Source organism: Nuphar pumila, chromosome 1 (assembly GCF_984573655.1).
Source record: "Nuphar pumila chromosome 1, dmNupPumi1.hap1.1, whole genome shotgun sequence".
In the NCBI taxonomy this organism is placed as follows: domain Eukaryota; kingdom Viridiplantae; phylum Streptophyta; class Magnoliopsida; order Nymphaeales; family Nymphaeaceae; genus Nuphar; species Nuphar pumila.
Window position 1 is genome coordinate 182,937,669 of NC_143249.1, and position 12,015 is coordinate 182,949,683.

General features: G+C 36.7%; 1 protein-coding gene across 1 annotated transcript in view; it reads right to left on the bottom strand.

Annotated features, from left to right (window-relative positions):
• Window positions 1–922: 922 nt before the first annotated feature.
• The window catches only part of LOC149851608 (U2 small nuclear ribonucleoprotein A'-like), a 72,043-nt gene continuing 60,950 nt past the window's right edge, over window positions 923–12,015 (bottom strand). The window contains exons 5-8 of the mRNA XM_090001669.1: window positions 3,879–4,052; window positions 3,125–3,175; window positions 2,762–2,941; window positions 923–1,358 (exon numbers count right to left, since the gene is read on the bottom strand). Of these exons, the coding sequence (XP_089857795.1) occupies window positions 1,353–1,358; window positions 2,762–2,941; window positions 3,125–3,175; window positions 3,879–4,052 (411 nt within the window). The 3' untranslated portion in view covers window positions 923–1,352. The remainder of the gene's footprint in view (window positions 1,359–2,761; window positions 2,942–3,124; window positions 3,176–3,878; window positions 4,053–12,015) is intronic.

The window sequence follows — 12,015 nt, forward strand, 5'->3', positions numbered from 1 at the left end:
GAGTTGTCCAATTGCACCCTTGTTTCTTGTTGCCAAAATCTTGAAGATATTTTAAAAGTTGAACCTACCAAAGAGGTAGTAATAAACCTTTCAATCTCATCGGCTTGGGGATCCTTAGAAATAAAAACAAGTGTTGATTTAAGTTATGAGTTCCGGGACCTTTGCGCAATGGTAAAAATCCATTATCATTTGAAGTAGATCGCCCATCACATCCTGAACTTTTGCCATTTGAAAAAGACCAAATTACATTCTTTATCACATCGAAAATGAAAGCACTAGAGATGGCCCTCCTTTCCTCGGCTAAAGATTTAAAAGCCAAGCGGGATAAATCGTATTCCACCGTCACCACATTTGTAAAGCACATTTTGAAGTACTTGTGGCACTATGCAAAATGTGTGAACGGTGACAAATCCATAAAGCTAATGAAATTTGTTACTATGGTAAATGTCATCCATAATGCATCAGCCCATCAAAATTGCCTTTTGATTTTAACCCTCAAACGATAAATTAGCATGGGCATTCCTTTTGTTTTCTTTATTCTAATAATTAGCTTCTCCTCACGCCTATTAAGTAAATTCAGATGCATATCTAGTCTCCACTTTGTTGAACAGAAGGCGTTGATCAAATTAAGACCATAACCCCATCCATCCAGTTAAGATTTGCACCCATTACAACATTGTTTATGCTATGACAAACTTGAACCTTCGTAACCTCTACTCGTGCATAGTATTCTCAAAGGAGTCAAGAATGCCAAATCGTTATTTTCATTGGCACGCGGGTTGACGGTCCAAATAAGAACTATCAACAAATGGAGCCAGTTTTCACTTCCGCAAACCAAACGGGTGAATGGGCATATTAAAGAAAAAACCATCTTTCATCACAGAGCCCTGTCATGCACCAAGTAGCATAAAGACGTTTTCAAAGTGTAAACATTGTCCCAACGTCAAGTAATTAAACCCAATTATGTCCCCATTCCGCTGACAACTAGAAAGAAGAATAAGCTATGAGTCAGATGCTCACTGAGGATAATTGCAAAACCAGCGTTCAGAATGCCAACAAAATTAAAAATACTTTGACAAAGGCAATGATGTGCAGGATCTTTCTGAACCTGTAATCGCCGTTGGCTCATTTTGACTGTACTCGACATTTCAACTGCTAGGGCATCAACTACTCGACAAAGGCAATGTACCCGATGAAATCAAGTTCAAGTTTCCTAGGGCATCAACTGCTGAATTGGTTGGGTCCCTATGATGCATATCCACGTTGAAAAATGAACCCTTTCATAGTTCTTGATGATTGACGATTCACGCAAAACAAAAGAAACACCTGAAGCACCTCCATAATACCCTTCCCTAGTCCTGAAATTGCCATTCAACATTAGCGGCAAGGTATTACTGTACCATTTCCATGACAGAGTCAAGACGGAATGAAAACCAAGGGTGTCAGAAAAGCATGTCATGCACATAAAGAAATCTGCAAAATTTTAATCAATGTAAAACAATACAAGTTGAGTTGCACAACTTTCTGGGTAAGAGAATAGCATGCAAAACCTGTTTATAAAACAAAAAATATGACAACAAACTGCCTACAAGTGTCTAAACATCCAATGCCAACTAAATACAATAGATGATAAGAAGCATCTAAATCATAAGTTAAACAATGATGCAGCTTATGTCACAAAATAATGTTGTTACAAACCAATCATATCACTATTTGATTGCACAAGATTTTCTTGGGACAGAGAGAACTGTACCCGAAAATTATCAAGGCTAAGAAACCACTCAGGAGAGATCATATGAAGTAGAGAGTGGAAGCTTATGCTGTAAATAACAAGAATCTGTTTTGAGTTACTTGATAAATAATTCTTTTGTGAAAATCAGAGACTAAAGTGTATAGAACATATATTCTTCAGAATACAAATAAACAAATCCTGAGCTCAAAATACAGTTTCCAATCAAAGTCCACCAATGGCCAACTAGTTTCCATATCTTCAACCCTTATTTAATAGGACAAGCAACACATGAAAATGATAGCACCACATATTACAAAAAAAGATACAAGATCGTCTCTTGCATAATTCTCTGTTTCAGATGGGAATTAGCTACAATGACATTTCACTAATAATCTATATGCATCTTTTCCAATTAAATAAGAAAATCTAAAATGAATAGCACTGTTTTTTGCGTGACCAAGAATTATCATATTAGACATAAGTACCAGATTGGACTGAGTTTCACTTCACTGCCTTTATATCTTATCCTAGGAGAAGATTCAAATTTAACTAAGGAGCACCATAGCCGTCAATAAGAGGATTTTTCTTGCAAGCTCTCAATGATCTATGATGCACTCCATAGTCACTGGAAGATAATAAACAGTTTTGTGTATGGACATGAGGATCACCATGATCATTCTTTAGTCATTTTTCTGCATTAGCATACACTAGTTCACAGTAAAGGTTTTCTAGTCTATCTTTATCTTCAGGTTCAATAAGTGTCTAGTTTTGCAGCTGTGCCACTCAATTTTCTAAAAATATGCCACCAAATGAGAATGCGAGGAGAACCATAAACCTTTGAAGTGAATTTTTTATAACATAATCTAAAAATGCACACCAAACAAGTTACAGTACTAAACAAGATATTCAAGAACTACATGTAAAAAAAGTACAATCACAGTTAGTAACCAAAAGGAGAAAAGTAACACATAACTGTGATTTAATATCATAAACATTAAGAACTTGGATAAATGTTAATGTCAGAAATACCTCCTCAATTGGAACAGATTGATCATCCTCGTGTGTGCCTTCAGCATCTTTTGGAACATCATTAACAACATTCCGATCATCGATATCCATTTTGCCACTTGATTCTGTACTTGTAGCAGATTTGCTCTTTGTATTGTCCATGATCTTCAGATCTGTGGGAAGTTGTCCAGACTTCAATGCCTGTTCACAACTTGGAAGATCAGTCAATAGGTTGTACCACCATTCTTAGCCCATGTTTCAGGGTGGGGGAGAATTTAAAAGAATAAAATGCCCAAGGATTAACTTTGATAATTAGAAAGATAGAAACACTATCAGCTAGAAGTACAAAAAGTATAACTCCAAAAAAGAGATATTAAGGATCACCTTTTCAAGTCTTGCGACCTCTTCAAGCGTTTGAGAATTTACAATAGCAGCCTGGATGAATCAGCATATCATACTATGAGCATAGATCATCAAATAGTACCATCATCAGCAAAAGTTCACAGATATGTATCTGGCAGACTATAGACCAGTTCTACATACCTTAAAAGTGTGTGTGTGTGTGTGTCTAAGCCTCTAAGGTACCCGTACACTGCGAGAGGCCCAGCTTATCTTCATCCGGTCATGTCTGGCATCTATACTCCTTGAGATGGCTATTTTCAAATTCTAAAGTGTGACTATGTTAAACACATTGGACACTGTCAAATGTGAGGAACTCCATGTATAGTGTATGAACACTTGAAGCTCAAGGGCCCAATACGTTGTAGACAAGCTTTTTTCCTTTTCAAGTATCAATTATATCATAAACAATGTCAACCTGCAACACTAAGTTCTCTTGGCATTATTATTTTCTAAATGAACCTTGGCATTCTTGGCATTTTCCATCTGAACTCTACCCCGTACCCACTTTTCCCTTTATCATGCAAGTTACTATTCCTGGGCCATGAAGCTCTCTCTCTCTCTCTCTCTCTCTCTCTCTCTCTCTCTCTCTCTCTCTCTCTCTCTCTCTCTACACACACACACATTGCTTATCTAACTTTTTAAGGCCCAACACTTGGGTACCCCAACACTCATGCTTGTACCAGTGTCCAGGTAATGTAGGGGGTGTCTGTGTGTGGCATTCACTGCTAAACGGTACCTTGATGGCAATAATTTGCTCTGGCGTTGGACCAAGAGCTTTGGAAGGCTGTTCTTCCAAAACCTCCGAGACAGCTGGTGGAACCTCCCCTGGGGTGAATGTCTTTGCAGATTCCTTTTTTATGTATTCTTGCACTTCAGCAGAAGCAAATAGGTTTTCTGCCTCAGTCCTTTCCTGCAAACAACATAGAGTTGGTGAGCAGGGGCTGAATAGATTGGCAATTAGGAAATAACTGCCAAAAGTGGGCAAGAGAAACATAACAAGATGTTTTTGGAATGACTGAGTACTCAAAATCCATGGGATTCACAATAAGCATGACCACTGTGTAAAAGCACAAGGTTGCGACAATTGACAGCATCAGAATCTACAACAGTCAACATGATCCAGTAGCAATGAACACAATTTCTGCAAATTTAGGTGTAAATAAATAGATGGCAACAATACAAAAAGTAAGGATGACAACAACCATTGCCTTAAAGATTTTGTTAAGGTCAGGGGTTGATATTCATAAATTGGTTAAAGACATGAAACAGCTGGTAGAAGAAGGAACCTGATCCTATTAGCTCTTCTGAGGGGCAAACACATGAGTATCATTTATAGAGAAATAATATAAAGGACAGCTACAAAAAGATGATAAAGATCGCTACAACTGCCACTATATGTGCATGAAAAAAACTATCAGAATTACAAATATAGATAACAAATAGTAATACAGTAAAGAGTAATTCAATAATGGTAATGCAGTAATAGCAGTGAATGCCGACTAATATTTCTCCCACAAGTAGTACATCTTGTTTCTTCATGTCCAACTTGTTATTAAGAAAAATAAACCTATTTCTAGTTAATCCTTTTGTAAGAATAATAGCAATCATATTTTCACCATTCACAAATTCAGTCTTGATCTCCTCAGATTCGAACTTCTCATGAACAAAATCATAGTTTATGTCAATGTGCTTAGACCTATCATGAAACAATAGATTTGCTCCCAATGTTAACTTAAATTCAAGATATCTTTCCTTTCATCAATTTCAATACGAAGAAAGTATCCCAACTGCTCCAAATCTTTCATCTTAAATCATTCAATGAAATAAGTTAATAACATCACCAATCAGCTCTTTACAGCTACCAGTACTGATAATATCATTTACATAAAGTAGAATTATCACCATAACTTTTCACCCATGAAGGACAAATAAAGAATTGTCAACTAATGATCTTGTAAATCCCCCACCTCTCAGAGCATAACTAAAACTCTGTAACCATGTGCAAGAAGCCTTCTTTAGGACATAAATTGAGCATTCAAGTTTACATAAATATCTAGAAGCATCATGTTGGTAGTATTGCATCAGTTGCTCCATGTAGTCTTTTTTCAAGACTCCATGAAGGAACTCATTTTTAACATTTAACCAGTGTTGTGAAAAGCGTTGAGGAGTAGCGAGGCGCTCCACCAAAATCTGAGGCGAGGCGTAAAGCGTGAGCCTCAAAGTTTTTTTTTTAAACTATAAAAAATATCTAAAATTATAAAAAAATAAAAAAATCTTTATTGATGAAGCAACAACCAACAGAAAATAAAAAATCTCAAATAAATACTGAAAAAAATATGAGATTAACTAGTAAAAGTAACATTAATGCAACAACTTGATCTATATAAGTATCTAAAAAATAAAACATGGGCATTCATTAAATTAAAAATTAGCATTAACAACGAAATGCATCTTAGCATTAACAATACAATGTCATAATTAGAAAATGCATGTTAGCATTAACAACCAAATGTTAATATATTTGTCCAAAACTCTTCAAAATGACAGTGTTCACATTCACAATTGCAATTAAAAGACCTAAAAAAACATATAAATGTTCATAGCTATATGATATGAATTAGGGCCTAGGCTCTTCTTGTGTCTCGTCATCATCAATATCTAAGTCTTGACGGGATTGCGTTTTTAGCATGAGAAAAGCTATGGGGGGAATGGCTGCCAAGGAATTCATTGATAATGAAACTGTTAGTTTCTTCCATGGCTTAGATGGTTTCCATTGTGTGTGACTCTCAAGGACTGCATCTTCATACCGGTGCAACTAGAGAAACTCGGAGGTCATTGGATATGCGATTCTGACGCTTGCTGGAAGGATAAACCACAAAACTGGTTTCCTACCCCAGCTTGCTAATCCAAAAAAAGAAAAAAAAAATCTATTCGCGGTTATGCAGGGAACTTCTGCTCATCTTCTCCATCTCGTACCAGCTTTCGAACCCTAGACCTCATGAATAATACGACACCATACAGATAGCAGGCACAAGAAGGAAGACTAACACAGATTAACCATGAGATGATGAGATAATAAAATTACTAAACTGCATAGTAAAAATATGCAGAACACTTTTTTTTAAACAAAAGTTTAAAAGTGATATTTTGTATGGATTTTAACCATTAATTAATTTCAGCTTTCTGTTTGACAGTTCCAGTGGAAAGTTGTCTTGAAATGTGTTTTCAAAAGCATGCCTCTTTTTAAAACATCAGATAAAAGGTGGGTCTGTATAAATAAAAACTTCCAAGAAAAAAAGCAACCAGTAGTTGATGACAGACACACTAGCGTAGCCACGATAAAACTGCAAAAAATCCAAAGCTTTTAAAGCACCTAACTTGTTCCACAAATTGCATATTGACGAGACTTTTCAGTGCAACTCATGTTATAGTGAAAACAACACTTTGCTTCGCCCACAGGCTCCCTATTCTTATTTGCTTGTCACGGATTTCTTCACCACGAAAACTGAATGCTTGTCCATTTTTCAGTTTTCTCCCTGTATCATGTGCTTCTAAAGCCAGGCATGGAGTGGTTTCCAAACATGCCTTATTAAGTGCTGAAACTTCCCCTACAGCTCACACGTTTTCATGGTTGGTCTCTCTTGACAACCCAGTTTAACCTTAAAAAGAGAGACATTCATGTGGCCAGCAAATGCATTATGTGTGAACACGAGGAAAAAGACTATACAGAGATCCTACCTTAACGGCGTTTGGGGCTGCTGTTGTTGCTAGAAGGAGATCGCCGGCGATGGTGGTCCTGCTGTCGTGCACGAAAATGAGAGGGAGATGAGAGGCAGAGGGAGATAGGAGGTGAGAAAAAAATAAAAACACATAAAGGGGTCGGTAGGGCTTTGTTTAAGCCCTATTTTTTTGGTCGAATGAAGGTTTTGACCCTCATTTGACCAAATAAATCGATGCGTGTGCGCCTCAGTCCGAGGGGCGCCTCGCCTCAAGGCGTGCGCCTCAAGGCCTATGAGGCGCACGCCTCAAGGGTATTGCGCCTTATGCCTGTGCCTCAAGGCACAAAGCCCCTCGCCTTGAGGCGAGGCGTGCTTTTTGCGCCTTGAGGTGCGTTTTTAATAACACTGCATGGATCTAATAGAGAAACTAAGAGATTGCATATGACAGGAAAAGAACTATATGTAACTATAAAAATCTAAGGTCTAGTGACTCGAGCAATTAAGTCTAAAGGATACTTTGTATCTGGTGCCTTAAGGTCGTCTTGCCTAAGTCACTGACCCAAAGCTCGTTTCACGGGTCACGAAAACCTAAAAATTGATATAGTGCTCAACTGAAAAAAGAGAAAAAGTGAAAAAAATTGAAAAAGAAAAAGAAAGCAAAAGAATAAGAAGAGCTTATTGAAAATTCATGACTTAGAAATAATTATGAAAAATTGTGTAGAAAACATTAAAGTGATGATAAATAAGCAATAGCATGAGTATACTTGATTTTCTGAGGAAAGAGCATAAATAATTATAATTTTTTTTAAAAAGTGAAAGAAAAAGTTTTTCTTCTATGATGGCATGTTAAAACTAATATGTGGTGAAAATGTAATCGCATGAAATATTTGTTTAGACAAATTTCTTAACTGCCTAATGTCGTTTGAAAAGAATTCCTATGTATACATGACAAAGATGTTTGTGGGTAGCATCATTGCAAACCTTCATGAGATCTTACTCGTCCACTGGAGTAACCCAAGGGTTTAAAGGGCATATGCTAAATACAATCGTGATTCCTACGAAAGTGAGTTAGGTGTTTCATAATAAGTTCGCATTTGGGTTATTGAATTGCATGTTTTATTTTGTTTTGCTTTTGTTAGGGGTAAAGTTTGCTCGAAGACTAGCAAAGGATAAGAATGGAGGAATTTGATCATGCATAATTTATATGGTTTGTATGCATGATTTTTGTGCGAAAGAAGCATTAAAAACCTATGTTTAACTGATATTTGTGCATGGCCCAACATATTAACTTTTGATTTCAATTAAAGAAAAAAAACAAGTTTTGACCCACTTGAGTTTTTAGAAAAGATTAGTTTTACTAACAAGTTTTTAGAAAATAATTTTTGAAATAGGTGGTTTGAGAAATTATTGAAAATTAGAGAACTTGTTTAAAAAAAATTCTTAAACCCCCCTAACCTAATTTAACATTATAAATAATAATGTAAAAGAGAGAGGGGCATCTTTCCCAAATAGAAAAACACGGCCCTCTCTCTCCCTCTCTCTCGCAACAGCCCCCTCTCTTCCCTTTTTTCTTTCTCCTCCCCTCTTTCTTCCTTTCTCTTCCTCTTTTTCGCTGGTGTAGAGTTTTCTTTCATGCATTTGGAGGTGCTGTGTGAAGGGCAATCATCTTGGGAAGGCCGCTCTGATCTCCCCAATCCGTCGGAGGTGACCCCAGGTACAGCTCTTCTCCCCCTTCTCTTTACATTCCTGCATGTAGAATAGGTTTCTGAATTACTGAATGCATATAGTTTTTAGATAGATTGATATTGGTTTTCTGCATATAGGATAGTGTTTTATTTGATTTAGTTTTTTTTATTTTCCTAAAGAAAATACAAAAAAAAAATCTCTGATATAAAATCAGATCTACTATCATCGTTGTCGGTCCAGAGCAAGTTCAGCCCAGATCTGATTTGCTTATCAGATCTGCCAGCGCAGATCCGATCAGCAGACTAGATCATGCCAATCTGATTTGTCGAACCCTGATCCTTTATGACAGTAAGCAGCCCATCTGAGACCCGATCTGCAGCCTACCAATCTAGGTCTGACTAGTTGCAGGCCAGAAAATTTGTTGTTGGACCTGATCCAGATGCAGCTGAGCAGGCCAGATCAGATCTGTCTTTAGATCTGATCGGCATCCATCCCATCCAGCTGAGTCTGCCAGATCGGATTGATTGGATCCGATTGTAAAAATGTCTACGAAGAGATGATACGTATACAAGCACAAATACTTTACAAAAGATGTGCACGAAGGCACTCGCACAATACTTGAACAACTACGCACAAATGCGTAAAAATAGCAAACATGCACTAAGGCATGTGTTTCAATAAAAAAGGAGAATGCTTGAGACTCTCAAGCTTAAGAATACAAAGGAGGAACACCCCTATATATACAAGTGCAAAAGGGAACCACCTTGCGGCTCCCAACGACTCTATTGGGAGGCCCCCAAGGTGGTGCCAAGTCACAAAAAGAAAAAAGAAAAAAAGCAAAAAATAGAAAAAGAAAGAAAATAAATAAAGAATGAAAATAAAAGCATATTCCAAGTGGAATATGTGTAAAACTGGAAATTACAAATTGGGTTTACATTTTAACACCCCCCCTGAAACTTACGGTGTGATGACCGCAAGTTTGCCAAGAAGGAAGTGAAATTTGGGTGAACAAAGGGCTTTAGTGAAGAAGTCTGTCAATTGATATTCAAATGTCATATACGGGAGATCAATGACCTTCTTCAAGTATTCTTTCCTGACATAATGACAATCCATCTCTATATGTTTTGTTCGCTCATGGAAAATGTGATTCTTGGCAATATAAATTGCACTTTTGTTGTCGCAGCATGACTTTGTTGGTTCTCTAATGAAAACTCTCATATCTTCTAGAAGACGCTGAATCCATACAATTTTCATGGTGGTGGACGTCATGGCTCTATATTCTGCTTCGGTGGAGGACAGAGAGACCTTCTGTTGTTTTTTACATCGCCAAGAAATCAGAGACTCACCTAAGAAGAACGAAAAACCAGTGGTTGAGTGACGATTATTAGGGCCACCTCCCCAATCTGAGTCAGTATAAACAATTAACTTTAATTCAGAAGAAGAAGACAAGAATACTCCCTTATTTACAGTTCCCTTTAAATATCTGATGATGTGAAGCACAACACTCATGTGAACGGTTGTGGGAGCATGCTGGAACTGACTGGCAATGTGAATTGCATGAGACAAATCAGGCTGAGTGATGCTAAGGTACATCAATGAGCCTACCAATTGCCGGTAAGGAGTAGGACCGGTTAGAAGGATCCCATCATCGATCTTCATTTTTTAGCCAACTATTTCAAGAGTTTCGCAAATTTTGTCATCGGAAATTCTTGACCTATCAATAATCTCACAGGCAAGTTTAGATTGAGATAAAAAATAACCACGTTGAGAATAAGCAACCTCAATTCCAAGAAAGTATGTCAGAAAACCTAAATCTGACATCTCAAATTTTGAAGTCAAGACGGACTTAATACCCTTGACTCCTTAAACATCATCTCTTGTAATTAACATATCATCAACATAGAGCAATAATATCACAATCCCTACATCAAATTTTCTAGTAAATAATGCAGTATCAGTATAATAAGAAGAAAATCCATTTTCTAGCATTACACTGTTTAATCTATCATACCAGACTTTGGGAGCCTGTTTCAAACCATAGAGAGCTTTTCGAAGGCGAAGAACTTTATCTTTAGGAATCTTCATGCCTGGTGGGGCATCCATATAAACTTCTTCGTTAAGATCACCATTTAAAAAAGTATTTTTCACATCCATTTGAAAAATGTTCCAATTTCTTATAGATACAATAGTAACAAGACATCTAACTGTAACCATACGGGCTACAGAAGCAAAACCTTAAATACCATATACTTGGCCATACCCTTTTGCAGCTAAGAGAGCTTTGTATCTCTCCAAAGATCTATCGCTCTTAGTCTTAACCTTAAATACCCAACAACAACCTATAGTTTTCTTTTCAATAGGCAGAGTTTAGAATTCCCATGTCTCAGCTTTCTTAAGAGAGTTCATATTGCATAGCTTCTTACCATTCTATACATTTTTTAGCTTCTTCAAAAATTCTTGGTTCAAAGTAAGAATGAATAGCACTCAGACAAGCCCTATATCTGGGTGAAAACGAATAAAAGGAGATAAATTGAGTTGATGGTCTCCTATTTCTTTCAGATCTTCTGTGATCAAGAGTGGGAACAGACTCACTATATTGATCAATAGCACTTCTGAAAGTATCTCGATTTCTATGAGAATAGGTTATTGGTTCACTTGAAATTCTGCCTTCTTGGATGTGGTGAGTTAAGTTCATCAATATCTACTCAATTTTCCCCATCATGATTTGATGATACTTCAAAATCACTAGACATATCATCATTACAAGACAATAAGTCAAATAAGAAAGAATAATCAGTATTTTCCTGGTGAGAAACATTTCTTTCGAATCCGCTCTCATTTTCTAAGTCACATTTCTTGAGACATAACTTATCATTTCTAGGATCATAACATCGAAACCCTTTTTGAGTTTCGGAATATCCAAGAAAGACGCAAGGAATAGCCTTGGGAGAGAATTTGTCATTCTTATCAGTAAGTATAAAACACTTACAACCAAAGACTCGTAACCTATTATAATCAGGTTCCATCTTATGTAAAACTTCAGAATGAGAGATCTTTCCCAAATTCCTAGTGGTAAGCGATTTATGAGATATACTGAAGCAAGGGTTGCCTCGGCCCAAAAGTTTTTAGGAATATTTTGGGATATAAAAAGGGTTCTAGTGGTCTCAATGATGTGTATGTTTCCTTTCAGCCAACCCATTTTGTTGAGGGGTTTTAGAATAAGACCTTTAGTGAACAATACCACTATCCTCAAGATATTTTTTGAATTCATTCGAGAGATATTATCCTCCATAATCACTTCTAAATATATTTATGTTGCATTTGAATTGATTCATGATCATTACATGAAAGGATTTGAAGCACGAAAATACTTCATGCTTATACTTGAGAAAATAAATCCATGAATATCTAGAAAAATCATCCACAAAGATTACATAGTAAGAAAAAACTCCTTTTGAAACAACTGGT